Below are 23632 nucleotides of genomic sequence, written 5' to 3'. Positions count from 1 at the left end.
CAGTTGAGCATCCCACTTCGCTCAGGTCATGATCTCACGGTTGTGGGTTCAAGCCCTGCATCAGGTTCTGTGCTGGCAGCTAGCTCAGAGCCTGGAGCTTGTCTTCAGATTCTGTGTCTCCCTCTCTTTCTGACCCTCCCCTGCTTACTCTGTCTGTCTGTCTCTCTCTCTCAAAAAAAAAAAAAAACACTAAGTAAAATTTAAATAAAAACCTGAAACATGAAAAAATGATCAAATTAAGTGCTTTTTTTAATTCGTGTTTCTTTCGATTGCTTAGAAGGTGTGTTTTCTACAACACTGGATGTGAGTAGAGACTGTTATATATACAGGAGTCATATGAGAAACTGCCCTAAGCTGGTAACCTGCAAATTTATTACCACCATATCCTGAAATAGGCATTTACATCATAAGGCTATTTCATGCTAGTTGGCCATTTCTTATTTTGAGAGGTATGAAGTAGAGTTATCTAATAATTTGATAATCTGGCACTCAAAAGCCAAAAAAAAAAAATCAAAGCTATAACAGCATTATAGAAAACACAGAACCCAACAAAAACCTTATTCAAAGAGGATGGTTGGTATTGAAAACATTGCCAAGATTATACATTTAAAGTACATACTGTAAGTCTACTTGCTACATACAACAAAAGATACTCTTTGAGGAGCAGAGCTTAGAATAGTTATTTTACCTTAGAGGCAAAACAAAAAAACACAGAAGACAGCAAGAAGTTGAGAGAAGCAAATCAAAGGGAAGGGATAGGTATATATGGGCAGAAAAATTATGGGAGACATTATTGATAAGCTAAGCTCTACTGTATCTCATTAAGCTTGAGAAAGATTTTTTATTAGAATCAAATCAATCACCCATCTTTTAATTTTGGAGTCTAATTTTACAATTGATGTTCATAATGAGGGCTCTGAATCATTAAAGGAGTAAAATGGCAAAGTTCAGAATAAAGGATCAAAGGAGCTTTAGAGAAGAATTCCACAGATAGCTACTATGCTTTGTGGGAGTAAGAGTCCAGTGTTTTCCAAGCTACCTTTCTATCATGCGGTAACTTCAATTTTAAATATTCTTTTCTGGTCTGGGACCAAAATATGCTTTCCTCTTCCTTGCAGTTGTTAGATCCCTTTTTTCTCTCTGGGGAAATGCAAATATTATCTTCCTCAGCCTTTTTAAAACTGGAGATTCCCTATGATATTACCATTTATGTTTTTCATCTTATGAGTGTTGATATTTAGTTTCTTTACATGATTTAGCATTCTAGGCCCCTCAAGTCCCTCCAACCCTTTCCCTGGTCTCTAAAATTCTAATCTCTCTCAAGATTCTTTTTAAATGATAATGCCAGTTAAAAAGTACCGAAGATATCCTTCATCGATGGAAAAGACCATAGTATTTTCCTTCCTGTTATCTAGAATTACTTCCATTTAATGTAGCAGAGAATTTTTAGTTTAATTACTAGTTACAATAAACTCTTGACTCATATTATAGTTACAGGTAACTAAAACCCCAGCACTTTTTCAGAGAAAGGGAAGCAAGGGAAGTTTTCCTTTTCTAGTGTTCTTGATGACTGACTAGGAGAGAAAGTGTGTAGATTTTTAGAGAGCATCTGCTTGCTCAGCAGGAAATCTACTTAACAGTTCCATTACAGGGTCAATGTGGTTTATAGTATTAGAGGTTGGAGAAATAATGAGGTCAAATCTCAGGCACCGCATGGCAATTCAAAATAAAGGAAATGATTTCACTGAGAATTCTTATTTTTCTCATAATCTTCTACCTAAGGCAATTCTTACCCAAAAACATGATGACTTATATGCCTAAAAGATAAGATCTTGTATATAAAAACAAGCAAACAAAACAAATTTTGGCCATGTAATTAGACTGGACTGATTCCAGATGTCTCAGCCAGATTCTACAGTGTCATCTTGGATCTTCAAAAGGCAAATGACATTCACCAATATGGACTTGCCATGTAATCAACCAATGGTATTCAAGGGCTCTGTGCCCTAACACTGAACTCTTATCTGCAGAGAATAGATAGCTCAGTAGCTGGAATACATGGGGTCAAATCAGAAAAGAATAACTTAAAAACTTGAGAAACATGTATTTAAACAGTTCTACTACTGAGGCCTCCTAGAAGTGGGTAAATAAGGATTGGAACCCAGGCAACCATGATGGCAAAATGTGAGGTAAAAATGTAAACCCTAAGACTCAAGCTCATTAATCAACTATAATTAAAAAAGAATAACAACCAAAAAACTACCTGTACATTTATGCGAACCCTGAAAACTACTCATAATGAAGAAGGAGAAGGAAAGACAAATTCCAATGAATGGAACAGTTACCAGTTTTTTTGACTACATGGATCTCTAATATTAAAAATACAATGTAAAATTGGCACAGAAAAAGCATATCTTTCCTAACTTTTATGTAGGCAGCTTCTGCCAAAGAAAAGTATCATATTTTGAGTCATTCTTCACAAATGAAATATCCAGAGATTTTTGGTTTCAGAAGAATGACCTTTCATTAACATGCACCTCATGTTTTCTAACAGTTTAGTGAAAAAGAAAATAGTAATAATAATAATTAAAGAATTAAACACACACACATTTCTGGAAACCATTTTCTGAAAGAAATATGTGTTTTACCTATACATATATATATATATATATATATATATACATATGTATATAGATAGATAGATAGATACACACTATTGTATATGTATGCATCTTTAGGTTATAGGGGGGAGAAGATTTTGTACATTCTGAAATAAAATTGTTTTATAAGAGAATATTGCCTCTGAATCACCACCCATCTGAAATAGAAAAAATAGGTCTTTTTCCTTAGGAGCAAACTTTAAAGCTAACTTCAAGTAAATCGGAACAATAGTTGTTTGTTCTTTTAATTAGAAACTGTTAGCATCATTATCCCTAGAGGGTATCAGTTTCAAGATAGTTTTGCTTTCAACATTACACAATGGAAAACAATAATAAAAACATCCCAACAATGACAGAGCAATTAAAACTATGAACTAGATTATAAAAGGAAAAGTAAGATTCCAATTAGCATAGATTTTTTTCCCACAGAAAATTATTTTCTAGAGTTCATTCAACAAACTATCCTAAAATTAAGACAAAATATAACTGAGTGGCATTTTTTTCTTTTATACTTGTTAGAAATACTATATAAGGCAATCCACATTAATTTGCTTCCAATATTATGAAAAGTGTTTTATGTTTTATTGAAAGATTTAGTGTTCACTTAATACGTTCCACTTAAACCTCTTCCCTTCCTGAGGCTATGCTGCCTGTCTCCTTATGATATATATATATATATATATATATATAATAAGAAACATTCTCCGCAGTGTATAAATTGGCTTTTGGAATCAAATTAAACATTTCAAGCACTTATAACTCATTCCTTCACAGGCTTGGCCTATTAAATGTTAATTGATGCATTTTATATACAATCAAATAAAAATCAAATGTTAGTTACTGAATTGATTTAAGAAATAAAGCCCATGTTATCACTGTGCCTAAAACCATTTCAAAAAATATTCAATGTTATCCTAGAAGCTGGGTACTGTGGCTCTGTCCTCAACTTTCTAGATGTGTACTTAGAAAACAGTTTATTTGTGAGTCTTAATTTCTGTAAATACAGGGCTAGTGTTAGAATGTTCCTTTTCTGTTCTGAAATTTAATATTTATGTTTGAAAAGTTTTCCCACAAAAATGGTTTCTTAATAGAGTTTTAATTTACTAAATTTAATGTGACTATTTTTTTTCAGCTTTACTAAGATATAATTGACATACAACTTTGTGTAAGTTTAAGGTGTACAATATAATGATTTGATAGATGTATATATTGTGTATATATACCTATATATTTATCACCCTTCATGCACATAATTACCATTTTGTTGTTGATGCTGTTATAATGAGAACTTACTCTCAAAGTTCTACTCTCATTGCAATAAATGTGACAATTTAATGTGACAGATCAGATTAGATTAGGAAGGGAAGCTGCTAGAGGTTTTCAAATTAATGTTGCTTCAATGGTTTCTGTTACATTCTATATATTACTTTTATAATCCATCCACTAAAAATGTATAGATCATGCACTTGAATCACCTAAGGACATGAGAGAGAGATACATCAAGGAAGTCGTCAAGAGAACCACAAAAAATGATGGAATTGCCCCAGTGACATGCTATGATGTCAGTTCATCTACAGAACAATTGTCTATGTTTCTACTTTCTTGCAATGGGTCAGGCAGAAACATTTAGTACTGAACAGCATGCATGACACTGAAAAAAATATCATATATGCATGATTTTTTTTAGATAACCTGTGTAAAAGTGGTCACATATGTCTTTGTCTGGTTAAAAGCACAGAGCTGCATTCTTGATTGATCCAGTTTGTTTTAACCCCTGTGAGAAGTAAGAAGGTTAAGTACTGACTTTTAGAAATGCAGAATGATGAAATAGTTTAGTCAACTGATTTAAAATATTTAAAGTCACATACCTGTAAGTAAAAATTAGTTGTATGTTAGAAAGTACATGCTTTATGCCCAATGCAAAGCAGTATATTTGAAACAGTAATAAGATTGAATATCATTCAACATAGACTTAAAAACAATCAACTGAATAGGTGTAAAGTTCTGTTTACTTAGGAGATGAATTTAAATACTGTAATATGCTAAGGCAATCTTTTGCTCTGTTTGCTCTGTATAACAAGCATTTAAAAGTGAGGGATTCTCAATATCAAGAGTGGGTGAGAGTAGGAGTGCGGAGTTTTTAAAAAGCATATTCTAAAATTAGCATTCCTTGGTTTACTTATAATTACCATATTAATTCAATTTTGACATTTTGAACAGGATTGAAGGAAAAAATGTTTCCAAATTTATCAAAATATAAAGAATAAGAAACACTGATTTAAATGTCAGACCAAAATGTCATTGTTTTTAGACACAAAAATATACAATAAAGATGAAGATTTTTCAACTAGTTTGAAACAAATCTGCAAAAAAGAAATGGTTAAGTAAAATTCTGTAAGAGTCCTTTGTTTCGTTTTGTGTTTTTAAGAATCTGTACAAAGGGGTGCCTCAGTGGCTCAGTTGGTTAAGCCACTGACTCTTGATTTCGGCTCAGGTCATGGTCTCAGGGTTTGTGGAAGCCGTGCATAGGGCTCTAGGCTGACAGCAGGAAGCCTGCTCAGGATTCTCTGTCTCCTATCTCTCTGTCCCTTCCCCACTTGCACTCTCTCTCTCAAAATAAATAAATAAACTTAAAAATAGGATCAAATACTAGCTTAATTGTATAATTAAAGTATAATAGTAATTATAATTATACATTTGTATAATTGTGACTAATCCCTAAATCTTGTCAAGTCAAATGCAATCCTGGAAGAGATTATTTTATTTTCTAAAATGCAACAATAAGAAAAGATCTTAACGGCCTTTTTGGTGAAGGCAATAACTGTTTGAAGAAAAAAAAACTTTATAAAAATCTAAAGAGAGACCAAGTAACAACGTAATTAAAACCACCATGTGATAAAAGGACATAAAATATTTAACCTTGATGACTACAAATATTTAAACATTTTTTTAATCAAATCAGTAAAAGGAATGCATTTCATAACAAGTAAGCACATTTACGTTTCTCCAAAGATAATGGCATTGAAAATTAAGTCGTGAATCGATGAAGGGGTATATGGATTAATGAATGAATGAATCATATAAACAACATAAATATTTGCTCCTCTGCCTGGGATTTCCTCCTCCACTGTAGCCATGCAATGAAATGATCTCCAACCTTTAGGCTCTGGCTCAAGAGCCACCTTCTCTCACATGCCATCAATCTGTTATGTCTCATTCAATGAATCCTCAAAGGACTGGCTTATTTTTCTGTTCCATTCTATGTTATATTATTGAGGTAGACTATAATGGAATAAATCAGCATTAAGGAGGATGAAAAGCCAAATTTGGATCACAAAAGCACAATACCACTATAGAAAAGTTGATCCTTAACTCCAACATTACAGGGCATAACAGAAAACAATTACATTCCTACTCACATCTTGCCTTTTTAGGTATACAATATGGTATTTAAAACTCAGGGTTTACATTTTAAAAAGACTTCTAGAATCATCAGTGACTAATAAATATCATTTCTTAATTTTTTAGAAATTTAGTTATCTGTAAATATAGATGAATGATATCCATTCTCCTGGTTGTCATAAGGAGGGACATTATAGAATGTGTATGAAAGTGGCAAATATGTACACATTTTCCTGGTCTCTTTGGTGCTTTCTTCTTTTGCGTTCACTACTCAAGTGTTGAGTTGATCACTTGCCCTCTTATTTTCTGATGTGCTTGAAGTGTGGTGGATGGTGTAGTGCAATGCCCTGATCTCACGTTAGCCTCTCATTTCTCCAGCTACCAGGAGTGTTGGGGGCTGAAATTCACGACTGAATCTCTGCAGAAGAGAGCTGCCTCACTCAAGGTTCCTTCATCTCCTCCCCTGGAAAGGTGGAGAGAGAGTCTGCATCCAACGACTCATTGGTAGGAGGGTACAAAGGCCTGACCCTCTTGCTTCAATTGGAACTACTCTAAAGGGTCATCTTAGTACCTATAGGAGATGACCATAGGATCAGCACAGGCCTCTGATGAAATTGCAGAGCGCTTCAATTTCTCCCTGCGCTCCATAATCTTGCGTCCCTCATTTCCTACAGGTGTTAGGTGTTGTTCTTGATAACACTCCCCAGTAAATCTGTTGTTACACACAGATTTCTCTCTCAGAGCTGGTACCCCAGGGACCCTGACTATAGGCTGACTCTCTGTATATACTGTGGTTAACATAAATTAACACCTAAAATCCCAACCTGTCTACAACTCTGACTTCTCTTCTTTACTTAAGACCTAAGTTTCCAAATACATACTGTTCAGCACCACCTGGCTATCTTACAAGTAGCTCACAATTAAGATGCCCCCAAATTAAACTCTGAATCTACTCTACCTCCTAAATTTTCTCCTCTTCCTATATAACTTTTAATAGCACTGATATATATATATATATATATATATATAATCTCCAGTCTTCTTAGATAAAACCTTTTGTTATGAGTCAATTTGTATCTCCCAAAAGAGTATGCTGAAATCCTCACTCCTGGTCCACTTGAATGACCTTATTTGGAACTAAGGTGTTTACAGATGTAGTTAAGATGAGGTCATTAGGGTGGGTCCTAATCCAGTACAGTTAGTGTCCTTATAGGAAGCAGAGAAATCATACACACAGGCAGAACACCATTTGATTACAGGGAATGTCAAGGATTAACAACCCCTCATCAGAAGCTAGGAAAAAGCAGGGCAGATGCTCCCTATAGGCTTCGGAGAAAGTATGGCCATGCCCAAACTTCCATTTCAGATGTTTAGAAATCTAGAGCTTTCAGAAAATGAATTTCTGTGCATAAAGCCACTAAGTTTGTGACACTTTACTATGGCAGCCACAGGAAACTGATGCACTCTCTGCAACAGCTCATGACCCCTATATCCAGACCCGAGCCCTTACATATTGACTTGCAACTGTCTCAGAGTTTATCCCTATCTGCCACCATCATTCCCTTAGCTTGAGACCCTATCAAATGTCTTTTGAAAAACTGCAGTACCTTCCCATTTTCTCATCTTTCTCTGGGGCTAGGCCTTACTACACTCCCCAAGGGAATTTTCTTCAGAAGTACACGTTTGCTATGAACAAGGTATAATAAAACAAGACCCTAAAGTTGTCTCTTTCTGTTAGATAAAAAGAAATGCATCTTACTCTTTTGACATGGTACATCAAACTATTCATTTCCAGGCTCCAGTCTACCTAGGTAACCTCCTACTTCCCACCAGGCCCCCTTCATAAGTATTTAGTGGGCCTTTTACATCTGGGTCTTCCACAGACACTGGGCTCTTTACCTCCATTGGAAAGATCTTTCACCTGATCTGCAGCAAGAATTTCTCTTTTCAACATAAAACCCCTTCAAAATGCCATTTCCTCTGTGAAGAATCCCAATTTATTTTTAAGGTTGATTACACTTTCCTCTATCCTGTCTGCATATTTTGTCCTCAAACTAAACTGTTTTCATTCTGTTTTATATGTTTAATTATAATTTCTGTTTCAATATGTGTTTCTTCTTAAAGGGGGAAGCCTTGCTTTATTCTTCATCACTTAGGACTGTGCCAAAGACAAAGACCTCTAGTCTACGTTTACTGAACTAATGAGTGCACTAATGATGCATCTTCTTAATGTCTAGCATGGAAATGGGAAGTGGACGATGCTCAGTAAATATGAATTGAACAAATGAATAGCAGTGGTTTACAGAAAATATTCCCTAATGCATTCCTGTGCAATTTCCCCCTAACGATTAACGTTAATAAGGGGTTTATTTGGAGTTTAGTTCCTTATGGGACATGAATTCTGCATAAGTGTTTGCAGTGTTTTAAGTGACACTTTCTTGAAGGAGGGAAGTTTGAATATGTAAAATTTGAATATTTCATTGACCTCCTCTCTCCAAAGGCTAGTTCCATCACAACTTTGATAATAATGTTTCAAAACTCTAAAGAACTATTAAGTAAAGCTAAGTATCTGCCTTTGGCTTGAGGAGGAATGAAAGAGGCATCTTTCTGTGAGAAGATGTCTACACAGAATGTTCCCTCTCTGCTGGGTGCACAATATGAGCACCTTCACTTCAGCAGCCTAAATAAGTAGATACATTGGTCAAAACAGCAGTAAAGAATTTGGGGATTAGATTTACAGTGAATAAAGGGGCTTCTCTAAAAGTTGTAAGAGTCTGTACCACTATAAAATCATATGAGGCTGTTATTGTTTTTTAATATTTGAAGAAATAAATTTGGATTAATTTAATATTTTCCTCTGAAATTTGCATACACTTCCAAAGTCCATGTTATAATTCAACTAAGCTGCTTCTTTTTTCATCTTTGAAGCAGAGAAGGAAGTAATCTGTAGTGATAGAAAACAAAGAGAATGACTAATCATCTAAGAAAGAGCTCTCCATTAAAAAAAACACACCTTAATTTAGTGTTTTAGAGTTTTAAACATTGAGACTCGGCACAATAAAAAAAAAAAACTACACTTAAGAATTTAGTCACGCTAGATGACAATCACATTAAATTGCAGGATGCGTGAAATAATGTTTCCCCCCTCAGCAACTCTTAGCACAGTGCCTGGAGCAGAGTAGATCTTAACAAATACTTATTGAATGATTGGGTGCATTTCATGCTTCGTTTGAGGCTCGTAATAAGGAAGCACTTCATTGCTAATGATAAAAATCTGTGCAGTGTGTTGTTAATGTTTGCTGTGTGCTTATAGGACTGCAGTTGCCTCAGGAGGAGACTGATTTTGAGAGGGGCCATTAGTTCAGTGTCTGCATTCTGAGAAGCAGGGATAAATCTTATCCTCATGGGTCCATAGGAGATGACAGTATGTCTTTCTCAATTCTGAGGCAAACTCTATCTTCAGAGAAATGCTACTGTTGTATTGCCAATTATTTCCTCAGAACTGTTTAAGTTATTTTACTCAACACTTTATTTAAACTCATCTCTTTCGTCATCCTTTAGGAAGGTATTTTATTATAAAATGCTTTTACTTCATTCTGGAGTGTATTATCAGGACAAGGACACTTGCCTATCTGAGAACTGATAGTAGAAGATGGAGAAGTCTCCATCAAGTACATCGGGAAAGTAGGATGCTAGGCTATAAAAAAGAAGTTTTCTGTTTGTTTTTTTGTTGTTTGTTGTTTGTTTTGTTTTGTCTTTTAATGGAGAGGCGAGAAAAGGAGATATGTCAAAGGTCAAAGATATTGTTTCTCTCTGTTCAAAATGCAGATTCTTCAACAAGCAAGAAGGAATATCCCCAGACCCTGAATAAAGAAAATGATATCTCAGAAATCTGGGTCAAAACAAGTGAGGGATGAATTTAGGTTCATTTCCCATGCCAACTCAATCCATCACAGTGGCCACTGGGGACACCAATGATAAGGATTCTGAGGTTGCTTTCCGACTTAGGCAGAGAGAGTTCAAAGGATATGACTCCAAACTGGCATGTGGAACAAGCTCTTTTGCACACTAAAATTGTGAACCATTGATCTACATAATGCTACCCCTCTTGAATTGAACCTGTAGCAAATAGCTACTTATAGTGTATACATGACTACTCAATTCCATACCATAATAACTGTTAATCAGGCACTTACTTTCTAACACTCATCTAATTATTTACATACACCATTCAGTCTTCATTACAATTCCCTTTTTCATATAAAGAAACTAGTTTTTTTGACAAATTGCTCCAGAGCATAGAGTTAATAAATATCACAGCTAGAATTTAAGGCAAGTAGTTTATCTCCAGAGGTTGTGTTCTTAAAGATATTGCAAAGTAGTTATTACTTTCAAGTTATTACTTTCTATTGGGTAATCAAGATTTATCCTTGGGTTAAGGTTCATCAAGGACATGGCAATCTCTATTTCAAGAATATTTTAGGCATAAAAAATTAGAAAGTTACAATGGAGGGAATAAGTAGTTGAAAAATTTGGGAACTCAAGTGGGAGCTGAAGATTACGGGAATTTTAGCAGGGAGGTTAGCATAGAACAGTAAAGAGGCACGTCTTTCTCTTTCAATATAGAAAATAAGCTTTTTTTTTTTCAGTGGTCCAAGTACAAAATCAAAACCAAAACCAAGTCATAATGAGAAACATTTAAATCTCAAGCAGCTGGAGAGAAAGACTCCAGACACAGGGTTTCCCAGTTCACGACACCTTAATATTACCTCTAAGTTACCTAGCAAATTTCCTCTAGATCTTGAACTTCTGTTATTTTTTAATTATTAAAGTGAGTTTGAATGTACTCCCACTGTGAGATATGCCATAGGAAACTTTATGAAAAAGGGCAAAGTTTTCAAGTCTACAATTTTAAATCTGTACGTTTAGATGACAATAATGAGGATGCATTCAACAGCAAACATAATGGCTGACATTGTTTTAGGGCATACCAACTCAAATATGGTGCTAAATGACCTAAACCAATTAAGTTATATATTCTTTAATCCAACTATGAGGTATCCCCAAGCTCCTGTATATTATACCATGTACACCACAAATATGAAATAGAAAAAGTATACATTTTTTTCTCATGTAGCTATGACTATAAACACAAAAGTGACAATCAAGAATATTAGAATGTTACCACCAAAGATCCTTAGATAACACAGTTTAAGGGCACTGAATTTCATACTTTTTAGGAAGGGTTTATGGGACAAGTGGCAGAGTAACTTTATGGGTGGTTAAAATAGTCTATTTCAGGTAACCAAATAGTCTAGAGACTAAATCACTCAGACCACTGTTCTTGAAAAGGAGTATGTGGAATCTGATTTTCTACCTTTAAGTTGAACAACTACACTGTTGAATTTTGGAGATAGTACTTCTTCCATATAAAGATTAAAAAAATTTAAAAAAACTGTATTCCTTCTTTTGTCAACTTGAAAGAATTTCTTTGGCTACTTAGAAATACACACTCTTAATTAATACACTCATCTATTCACTTACTACTGAGGATTTACCCTGCACCAAGCACTGGTCATATGGTCAGGAGACAGAAAGACAGACAAGTGTGCACGCGCACACACACACACACACACACACACACACACACACACACACTGGTATGTATCTTTATACCAAAATCCACTAGGACTTCATGGAGGGCAGGTCTTTCATGTGATAGGGTTAAGCGGATAGAAAGCATTTGATAAATGCCTGTCAAATAACTTTCAAATGTGACCTGAGGAAAGGAATACTATTTTTAAGTGGTATCTTGAAACTTTAAAGAGATGCCATAAAAATCTTTTGTCATAAAACTCACATTTGGTTATTATATATCATAATAATAAAATGTAGTTCAGTTAACAAAAACAGTAAAAAATTTACTTCAAATATATGTAACCAGGTGGTTTGGAGGAGGATATAAAAAGGTTTTGCTAAAAGATTCCTGTTCTCAATGAGTTTATAGCACCATTTAATGCATACAATAATTTATCCAAAAATTAAAATATAAGGCTAAATAAATCCAGGAAACATCATAAAATTGTTCAGGGTTAAAATACGTATAGCTCTTATATCTCTGGAGAGAAATTAGGAAAGACGCAATAGGTACCACTTTTGAGCACTGAGTACTGTTTGAAGCATTTTACCTGTGTTAATTCTTGTAACTCTCACCCAGTCTTGTCATGTAAGGACTCATAATTTTACCCATGTGGGATGTTTTGAAGAATGTGTACAGGATTTTGACCAAGGAAGGAAATCCCAGGCAAAGTCATGCATGATGCCTAGTGTTTGTGGTCCAGGAGACCAAGGAAGCAGTAGGTGACCCAGCTGGTCAGCTGGTTGGGGCAATGATATGAAGATTTTATCTACTGTCTATAATTCAAGAGACTTGGAAGACCAAGGCTTCAAAGGAGAGACATGATTGGGATTGAACCTGAATAAAATGAATCAAACAAGTGAACTTCAGTAGATGGAAAATGGAGGCAGAGGCTCTGAGACTGTTTGGTATGGTTTAGGCAGGAAGTATAGGAGTGGGAAGGTGATGAAGAGAAGTGGTGGATTCAAGACACAGTAGAAGGAGACTGTATATGACTTTACAACTGGTAACAAAAGGGGATGAAAGAAGGGAAGACTGAAAGGTACAGGGTGCTTTCAAATCTAGCTCTGTAGGATTGAATCACTTATTAAGAACCATTAGGTACAACAATACCAAAAGAACCTTTAGGAACCCATTTTGTGAACTCACAAAGAACAGAAACTACCCATCAGTTTGCAATATTAGAAAGAACTTATCACTGCAAAAATCTGAAATTTCAATTCATTTCACACCACTTAATAACATGAAACAATGTGCATAAAACAATCTTACCTCTTTGTTGTATTCACTATCTGAATCACTGCTGAGTTCCTCAGTATTCATATTTTCCAAATCAGATTCCCCAGGTGCAATCGGCACTGTCACTGTGAGGCTGGGGTTATGAATAAATGATTGACAATCACTTTCTTCCATTAAGTATTTGTCCACGCTGCTTCCTAAACCACTGATTTTATCTTTTTCTTTGTGGAAATTGTGATCTTTGCTTATTTCGGCAAGCGTGCGGTTAGAGATATAGTTTTCCTTCTTACTGTTCAGATCTTCTGCTCTTCTTGTGTCTTTGGGAATCTTCGGTTTTTTGGAAAATGCTTTTAGAATAAATTCATGTAAGGTTTGTTTCACATAATTTACTCCCTTCTTAATTCTGGCGACTGCAATCTGGAGGTTATTTGCGTCGGTGTCTTCTTCAATTGCTGTAAGATTATCTGAGCTAAATGAGCTCAATAATAAAGCCAGAAAGAGGTTGAGGACCTATATCAAGAGAAATAGAAGACAGGAAATAAAAAAGAAAATACGCACACTTTTCTGAAATACAGGCCAAAATCCAAAGCAGCAAGAAAGATCCCTGCACTTCTCCACACATAGGAAAGGACAGGTGCTGGGGTAGAGGTCAGGCGGGACTCCTGTCAGCCTCTCTGGATCCTCGCTCCTGTGAACGCTGGGAAGCAAAGGTCAGCCACACCCACAAGGGACTTAGCCAGAGGAGCAAAGAGAACGTTCCTCCCCAGTATCATTATGTCATTCTTATGTTCATTTCTGCAGCAGGAGTCCCTTGGCCAAATTCCCTTTTATGGGCCTAAAAAGCCTTCCTAACGTTTACCTATAATTAATATTTATTACCTGTGAGAAAAAACTAGAACAAGAAAATTGTGATTAGTGTTTATTGTGCTGAAGTAACCTAGGCCAACACCGTGTTCACTTTTCCCAGAAGTGAAATGTCAGTTTGTTGCAACAAAGGGAACACAGAAGCCCTGCAAGCCTCCTGTAATAAAATATTCTGTCCAAGAATTGTGCCAGCTTGCAACTTAATGAGGCTTTTAAAGCATAGAAAAGGACCTGCCTACTGAACCCAATTCAAATGAGGTAATGGCATTATGATTGAGTGCCTCTGTGCCAATCATTTAGGCCTGGAAGAGATAATAAAAGAGGTCAGGACAACTCCTAGCCTTGAGGCTAAATCCTGTTTGTGTGCAAAACCATTTCTGTTTTTCCTCCTAAAGGTAAGGTTCAGGTGAACTCAACATTGTAAAAATAAAAAAAGAAAAAGAATTCTCATAGAGGGTTTAAAGTATTGACATTATATTTAAGTGTTGTTTTATATAGGAAACAATACGGTAACTGAAATACCCTTTCACATAAGTGTCTCCATGGACAAAAACATCGACCTCACTAAATAATCAAAATTAGGCCAAACTGAGGAGAAGGGACTCACACCCGAACATGGTCCTGGCTAAAACAGTTTTTCAGAGGTAAGTAGAAGAGTACAGGTTAAAAATGTCTATGTTAATATGTTTGATTTAAGAAAAGAGTCTGTGGGGCGCCTGGGAGGCTCAGTCGGTTAAGCCTCCGACTTCGGCTCAGGTCAGATCTCACGTTCATGGGTTCGAGCCCCACGTCAGGCTCTGTGCTGACAGCTAGCTCAGAGCCTGGAGCCTGCTTCTGGTTCTGTGTCTCCTTCTCTCTCTGCCCCTCCCCCTCTCATGCTCCGTCTCTCTCTGTATCAAATATAAATAAAAACATTAAAAAAAAAGAGTCAGAAGGAGCAACAAAAGAAAATCACAGAAAACAGTTGTGATGAATCACTAAGGAATTCTTAAGTAGTTTACTTTCATTTTGGTCTTTATTGAGAATGAGAAAATATATTTCATTATTAGATACATGTTTGTGTGTGTATATATTTTAACAGGAATGTTGATGAGAAGCCAAGGGTTCATTCTATGACTTCAGCCTCCTTAATCAATACAAGTGTTAACAGACTTCCTCTTCCTTCCTTTCAAATTTCTAATTAGCTGTATATTTTTCCACAGTTATTGAGATGTAATTGATATATAAAATTGTATTAAAGTGTATAATGTGTTGATTCAATATACTTATATATTGCAAAATGATTACCAGCATAGTCTAAGGAATACCTCCATCATGTCAAATAATCATCTTTTTTGTGTGTGTTGTAGGAACATTTAAGATCTGTTTTCCCAGCAACTTTCAAGTATGTGATAGGGTATTATTAACTATAATTACCATGATGTAAATTAGATCACTAGAATTAATTTATTTTATAGCTAGAACTTTGAACCTTGGTCACCATTTCCCATGTCCCCCAACCCCTGGCTTCTGGTAACTATCATTCTAGTCTCTGTTTTTATGAGTTTGGTTTTTATAAAATTCCACGTATTTCAGTATGCTCCTGTTCCATCGCATCTTCATTAAGGATAATAACAATAATTTTTATCCTACCAAAAATCATAACAATACTCCACTATTTTGTTAAAATCTACTGGATATCACAAATAAAAATGAAGTTCATTTTATATTATATATGCTCTATCATATTAAGCAGAGAAAGAAATATTAATAAAATGTATATTTGATTCAATGTCATTCTGATTAATGTTCTTTGTCCGTTTCCTGATATACACTTGAAACTACTAAAATCTACTTTTTTAAACTATCTTCTAAAACTTATGGTTTTTAACAATTTTAATATATTGGTAGTAAAACGACCTAAGGCATAAGTGAGAAAAAATTGCAAGAGATCTGTTTAGCATATAACACTAATATGCAGAGGGCTATATCAGAAATATAATTTTTTGTGTCTTTCTTTTTAGATTCTAATTGTATATCAATGGTAATTCCTTAACCAAGAGTTGGTTATCTATTTTGTGAACTACACTTCTCTTATCTTTCATTATTACTAGTAAATAATGAATAAATTATCAACATGAGTCAGTCCTTACCAGTTCTATATGGATTAACCATTCACCAAGATACTCATCTATTTTAATCTATTTTCAAAGTGAACCATTGCACTCACACCTTGTTCATGCATGTTCATGCTTAAATATTATATTATGTATTATTCAAAGACCCATTTCAAAATTCTTCTTTGAGTCACTACTTAGAACTTCTCTCCTTTTCTTCCAAGTGCCAGGAGTGTTTCATTTTTGCCTCACTGCTAGCATTTACCCCCTCTTCCTTATCTGATGATTTTGTGTACCACTTTTCTATGTCCATAGAATGCAAGCGTCTTAAAGACAGGGACTAACTCATAGGTATTTATTTTTAATCATCCTGCAATACTCAACTACATTTCCTTTCACAGAGAAAGTACTAAAAATATTGAATGAATGAATTGAGAGAGCCCAAGGAACCCCTCTTACTTCATAGATGCCTGAGTGAGTACTAAATATTTAAATCAGTTGTGATCAGTGGCTTTGGTGAGGTAGGTTTTGACATCCTGTATCATATAAAGAGCTACATTTCAATATTTTTATGTCAACATATTATAAGAAGTATACAAACAAATCACATTATAGGAGCTTATTAATACAAATTTTAAATTCAGAAGAAGAACCAGAGAGAGAATATGTATTTTAATTCATATTGGGAATTATAAGCCTACAAAAAAGTAGGAAATTTATTACTACAGCTGGAGGATGATTAATAATTAAAGAATTCAAACTTATGGAGTCCATATTTTGTGCAGCTCTAGATTTGTATTGCATAATTTACTGTGTACATGTCTAGCCATTTGACGGCACAAAACAAAACCATTTAGGGTGTGATTTGATGAATGTAGGTTTCTGTCTTAGGCTCTGAACTACTTTGATTTGGGGCTTCAAGGACAAAAAAAGTTTAGTAACTTATTTGAAGCCAGTGGGAAGTGAAAGTACTAACCATAGAGTTGTTATCCTACCCACCGTTTGGGATACCTAATGAGGAGCGTGATGCCAAGCTGGCTGACTAAACCAAGTCAACATGGCGGCTTTGAAAATGGAAGTCAGGGGCGTCTGGGTGGCTCAGTCGGTTAAGCATCCGGCTTCGCCTCAGGTCAGATCTCACGGTTCGTGGGTTCGAGTCCCGCGTCGGGCTCTGTGCTGACAGCTAGCTCAGAGCCTGGAGCCTGTTTCGGATTCTGTGTCTCCCGCTCTCTCTGACCCTCCCCTGCTCCAGCTGTCTCTCTCTGTCTCTCAAAAATAAAAATAAAAAGCAATAAAAAAAAATTAAAAAAAGAAAATGGAAGTCAGTGAGTCATGGATGAGCATCTTATCCCATTTTTTCCTGTTTGTAAGCTTGGAAGTTTTTGCCAATAAGTAGGTAAAAAAGGAAGAAACAGAGAAAGAGTACAAGTCAAGAAAACACTAAGGAGACAAAGAATATCAATTGTTAAAGAGATACTATAGAGCAGTGGCAGGCAGGCAAATTTCTTCCATAAAGAGCCAGATAAAAAAATATTGTGGCCTTTGTAGGACACAGAATCTCTATGACAACTATTCAACACTGTCACTGCAGACTAAAACAGACAGAGACAATATGTAAATGAATAAGCATGTCAGTGATGTAATGAAAGTTTGCTTACAGAGCCTGAAAATTAAATTTCATATAATTTCTATGTGCCATGAAATATTAATCTTCCTTTCAGTTTTTAAATATTGAAAAAATGTGGGGAAAAAAAACCAACATTCCAAGCTTGCAAGGCCATACAAAAACAGGTAGTATGCTGGATTTGACCCATGAGCCATAGTTTCCTGATCTTTGCTATAGTTGCTGGTCTTATTATATCTGACCATAATGCAATGGGACCAGTCCTTTCAATTGCCTTGTTCCATTACAGCTTCATCTTTATTACTGTTAATTTAATCATATCCTATTTACTAGTATGACTTGATATTTCAATGGACTTTTAAGAGACACAAAAACTACAGATTTAATTCATATGGCATCACTATCAATATGAAAGAATAAAGTAGGAAACAAAATAAACATTGTAAAAAATATAAACATGGGAATATCTGTCAGAAAGTTGAGGCAATTTTCATTTTATCTTGTTTTTCTAGTATTAAAATGATCAAAATTCTATTGCAATTAAGTTTTATGTGTCATCAATCCTGTAATTATAAAATAAATGATTGTCATCATATAATTTTCTATGCAGAATTTTCAAGGTGTGAGCATGTGACTACGTACCACTAGGTTTCCAATGACCATGACCATCATGTAAACAATAAGGCACATGGCTTGACCAGCGACCTCCATACAGTCCCACATGGTTTCTATCCACTCTCCACACAGCACGCGGAACACAATCAGGAAGGAGTGGAAGAAGTCATTCATGTGCCAGCGTGGGAGTGTACAGTCTTCATTGATCTTGCAGACACATTCTTTGTAGCTTTTACCGAAGAGCTGCATGCCGACCACAGCAAAAATGAAGACGATGATGGCCAAGACCAAGGTGAGGTTACCCAGAGCCCCCACTGAGTTGCCAATGATCTTTATCAGCATATTCAGTGTTGGCCAAGATTTTGCCAGTTTAAACACTCGAAGCTAAAAGTAAACACAAAGCTTAATGTTAATTATTATGAAATTTTACAATGTTTCCAATCTTGAGTTTTGTTCCAAATTTTAAATTCTAAAACATTGTCATCATTACCTAGCTAAGCTTGATTATTTCTATTTACTTTCAGCTCTTTTCAATATGATTGTTATTTTGTTATGCTTGCCACAATATAATTACCACACATATTTTAAAGGAAGTTTAGGACTGCTATAAAATCCTTTTATAATGATTTCAGTATTATTCCCTTTAGAACTGATGATTTATCCTTAATTCTAATTTTAGATAATTAAAAAAATTTTAATTTGAAAATGGTCTGATACTTTTATATACTTTTTCACACCACCATAGGGATAAAGTCCAACATGTTTTTACGGAGGTTCCTCAAAAAGTTAAAAATAAAACTACCCTACAACTTGGCAATTGCACTACTAGATATTTACCCAAAGGATACAAAAATACTGATTCAAAGGGGCACATGCATTCCAACATATAGCAGCATTATCAACAATAGCTAAATTGTGGAAAGAGCCAACATGTTCATCAACTGATGAGTGGATGAAGAAGATGTGGTATATGTATATATTTACAATGGAATATTACTCAGCCATCAAAAAGAAGGAAATTGTGCCATTTGCAATGACATGGAAGGAGCTAGAGAATATTTTGCTAAGTGAAATAAGTCAGCCAGAGAAAGACAAATACCATACGATTTCACTCATATTTTGAATTTAAGAAACAAAACAGATGAATATAGGGGAAGGGAGAAAACAAAGAGTTAAGCAAACCATAAGAGACTTTGAATGACAGAGAACAAACAGTGGGTTGGTGGAAGGGAGGTGGGTGGAGGGATGGGCTAAATGGGTGATAGGTGTTAAGGAGGGTGCTTGTTGTTATATGTTAGTGATGAATCACTAAATTCTATTTCTGAAATATTACTCTATATGTTAACTAACTAGAATTTTAATTTTTTAAATGTTTATCCAATTTTTGAGAGAAAGAGAGAGAGAGCATGAGCAAGGGAGAAGCAAGAGAGAGAGGGAGACACAGACTCTGAAGCAGGCTCCAGGCTCTGAGCTGTCAGCATGGAGCTCGAACTTACAAACTATGAAATCATGACCTGAGCTGAAGTTGGAAGCTTAACTGAGCCACCCAGCGCCCCGAGAATTTTAAAAAACTTAATAAAAAGCCCAACATGTTAGAGAAAAATACTTTAAAAAGTATTTACATTTTTTATATTTTTGGTAACATAAAACAATAATTTTAGGGACAAAAATTTGATCTTTAGTTATCAAACTCACAAAGTAATGAAAATTATAAGGGCTGAAACTCTGTAAACCATAAGCTTCTTACTGTGAAATTAATGACCACCTTACTAGTAAAGAAGTATTTTATTTACCCAGGTCTATTATACTAGTATATAACTGAATATGTCTTCAAGATTCTAAAATTAATTTAAATCATGATTCTGTCCTCAAGATGCTAAGATTAAAATATTCATGTGATTTTGAGCTCTTTAAGAGCTTTTGCTACAGAATGAACTTGATTACACTAGACACCAAAACTTAATCTTGTCTTTTGATTTAAACCTCTAAAAGATTTAAATAGCAATGGAAAGCCTGAGAAGCCCCCTTTATATACGGAATACAATAGGATGGTTGGTCGGCATTTACCAGTCTGAAGGATCGCAGAACTGACAGTCCTTCCACATCTGCTAGGAAAAGCTCTACCAAACTTAAAGTCACAATAAGGCTGTCAAATATATTCCATCCTACTTGGAAATACTCATATGGATCCATGGCAATAAGTTTTAAAACCATTTCAGCTGCAAAGATCCCAGTGAAGACCTAAATGAGAAATACAATGATTTTTTATATTAGAAGAAGTATAGAATCAAAGTAATGATGATTATGACTATTTGTTTAGCATCATGGTACTTCAGATAATGTGCCAGATACTTTACAAATGTATGTTATCTCATTTAATCCCATAAATCTGATAACATTATTCCTATAGCTCCAATGGAAGCATTACAAGGTCAAAAAGCTCTACCTTTCCTGTCCATCCCATCATCTTTAGACAACATGTTAGAGAAGCATATTAAAATTCCAGGTAAATAAAATCATGAAAATCAACACAGGGACTTTTTGAAAAAAAAATTATATGGGTCATACTCTGGAAGAAAATGAAAAGGAAATACAGACTGACACTAAAATCTTAAGTCAGCCTTTCTGTCTGGTCTGACTACTCTGAGAGTAATAGAAAACATATTGACTCACTCTTTAAAGATTTATTAGTAGGCAAGGGAAAAGTATTTAATTGACACAGTGGGAGCTAAAGTAAGACTTTCAAAGCTTTGACACAAAAGTGCATCACAAAACATTATTAATTCATGACACTGGTATCAAAGGACTAACTTAAAAAGACAATAGTGAAGGACCTGTTTATGAATCATTCAGGTTTGATTGGACTCAAAGAAGCTGGCCAAAGAAGGCTCAAAGGGAAATGGTGAAATCTATATAAGTGCTGAGTCAATTTAAAAATAATGCAGCATCAAGAAGACAATCAGGGAGCACCCCACACTTAAATGCTTGTGTAGTGGCAATAGGTAAGAAATACCATAAATTCTTTTGGGGTTCACAGTGATGCAGTTAACTCAGCAAGAAGGTACTGATTTTCATGGCCCGTGCCTCAATCAACAATTAGAAACTAGATAGGCCTTCTTCCAAAGAGAAGTAGAAGGAAAGAAGAATGCTCCCGCAGAGAGCATATGGGGTATATACATCTCAACTAAAAATACAGTATGTGGGAGACAAGACTGACTCAAATACAGTCTTTGGCTTCAAAGATCAGTTGATTTGGGACCATGGTAAAAGTACAATTATCTTATAAAGACATTCACAATGACATCCAGAGTTATTCATGATTTATGGAGTCATAAATTGGGGTCTTTGGCCATGAAATAGCACTGCTTCCTGCTTCATACAAATTCTCAGAAACTAGCATTTGTTGTTTGCCATAAGGCATTAGTTAAGCTGGAATGTGACCAGCACTGCACATTTGAGAAATCAGTCTGGCATCCATTTTCCTAATAGGATCCTGTACCTTCCTGAAGCCTACAGATCCCTTCTTGAGTGCCCTTGTGTCTTCTGTGCCTAGTCCTATCATTTTAGTTTCTTGATATTCCTATTCTTAAGACTTCTTTCTGCTGGTTGATTTAAAGCATGATGATGGGGGCGCCTGGGTGGCTCAGTCGGTTAAGCCTCCGACTTCGGCTCAGGTCAGATCTCACGTTCGTGGGTTCGAGCCCCGCGTCAGGTTCTGTGCTGACAGCTAGCTCAGAGCCTGGAGCCTGCTTCTGGTTCTGTGTCTCCTTCTCTCTCTGCCCCTCCCCCTCTCATGCTCTGTCTCTCTCTGTATCAAAAATAAATAAAATATTAAAAAAAAATAAAATAAAGCATGATGATGATAATAATAACAACAATAAGTTTAATTTGTTAATGGTTTATGATATGCCAGGCTAATAAGTAGAAAGTACTTAATCTTCTTAACAAGATGATAAATAATTATCATTATATTATAAATAATTCATTGTTTTTCTTATTTTGCCAATGAGGTATCATTATTATTATTTTATAAATGAGAAAATTAAAGGCATATTTGTTCAAGGTCACATAACCAGTAAGAGGTAGAATCAGAATTCAATTCTAGGACTTTGGGATGCTAAAAGTCCAGACACTTCATTGTTATGTCAAAATAAACTACCCACAGTTTTTTCTCAAAACGTGTGGGGAAGGTACTCACAAGACAGTTGCAATGTAATTATAAAATGGGTAAGTATCAAATTTTCAAAGTGTTGCTTCAAAGAGACATGCTGGCAGGAAAAACAAAAAACAAAAAACCAACACCATCAAATCCGAAGATGGTGACCCTCTTTGGAAATAGTATTGTTATACACCTCTGCACTTCCGCAAAATTATTTTAATGTAGTATCACCAGAAATTTGACTTTATACAATGATTCATAATGTGAATTCTGGATATGGATAATTATGTAGATACACATCCATCTGAGTTAAAAAAAAAAAAGAAGTGACAATCATGACACCCAAAGAGAAGTATGGATACATAACACACATTAAGAGACTCACCAAATTTCCTACAGTGAGTACATTTTTGAATTCATTAGTCATGGGGTGATGTTCCATAGCCATAAACAATGTGTTTAAAACTATGCAAATGGTAATAGCGAGATCTACAAAAGGATCCATTACAATAAAATAGACAAGCTTTTTGAATTTTATCCAATATGGAGAACAATTCCAGATCAAGAACGTGTGTGCAAATCTGTACCACCAAGGTGGACATTTTTGTCTGGATTCTTCAAGTTCTGGGGGGAAAACCAACAGAAAACATGAAGTCAAACATTAGTTTATTTTATTCCTAACGAGGTACAGATCAGCAGTAGACTTTAACACTGAAACAAGTCTTCTGTTTGGACTTTGCAAATTTAACAGTACTACTTCTACCAAAGCATAGCATGTTACATAAAAATCTTCTATCACAATGTTCATTTACTAGAGCAAGCATAATTTAGGGGAATGCAGTGAAATTAATGACTCAAAGAAGATAGAGGCAACTCTTAGAGAAACATATACCTAACATGTGATGGTAAACAGGAGAACCTATGTTTTCTTTTTACTTTTTCTCGTATATAGAGAGAAAGCACTCTGGGGGGAGAGAGGCAGAAGGACAGGGAGAGAGAATTTCATGGGACTTGATCTCATGACCTGGTAATTATGACCTTAGCAGAAATCAAAAGTTGGACACTCAACTGACTGAGCCACCCAGGTACCCCAAGAATCTATGTTTTCTTAATAGAAAAAAAAATATTTTCCACCAGTATATGTACTTTCACAGGTAAAAATAATCTCAGAACCAAGGGACTAGAAATAATTTATGGAGCGGCTCATTCAATAAATATTATGCCGTAATCTCTTATTTCTCCACATTAAGTTTAGGAGGTGGTGGAAGCCTTGTCTGAGGCATCAAGGTGTGAAAGCACAAGGTGGGGCCTGGGGCGTACTGTAAGGGGAGAAGG

The 23632-nt window shown here is 35.3% G+C and overlaps 1 protein-coding gene and 1 long non-coding RNA gene across 2 annotated transcripts in view; one reads left to right on the top strand and one right to left on the bottom strand.

The window, feature by feature from the left end:
- Nucleotides 1-23632, bottom strand: part of SCN9A (sodium voltage-gated channel alpha subunit 9) — a 162086-nt gene that overhangs the window by 45695 nt on the left and 92759 nt on the right. The window contains exons 14-17 of the mRNA XM_029934449.1: nt 22683-22921; nt 20206-20379; nt 18166-18522; nt 12973-13449 (exon numbers count right to left, since the gene is read on the bottom strand). Of these exons, the coding sequence (XP_029790309.1) occupies nt 12973-13449; nt 18166-18522; nt 20206-20379; nt 22683-22921 (1247 nt within the window). The remainder of the gene's footprint in view (nt 1-12972; nt 13450-18165; nt 18523-20205; nt 20380-22682; nt 22922-23632) is intronic.
- Nucleotides 1-23632, top strand: part of LOC115287754 — an 80710-nt gene that overhangs the window by 44726 nt on the left and 12352 nt on the right. The window contains exons 2-3 of the long non-coding RNA XR_003906629.1: nt 16301-16373; nt 18134-18430. This is a non-coding gene — a long non-coding RNA (uncharacterized LOC115287754). The remainder of the gene's footprint in view (nt 1-16300; nt 16374-18133; nt 18431-23632) is intronic.

This window comes from Suricata suricatta, chromosome 3 (genome assembly GCF_006229205.1).
Source record: "Suricata suricatta isolate VVHF042 chromosome 3, meerkat_22Aug2017_6uvM2_HiC, whole genome shotgun sequence".
Lineage (NCBI taxonomy): Eukaryota > Metazoa > Chordata > Mammalia > Carnivora > Herpestidae > Suricata > Suricata suricatta.
The sequence above is the reverse complement of the archived record's forward strand: the minus strand, read 5'-3'. Positions and strand labels throughout refer to the sequence as shown.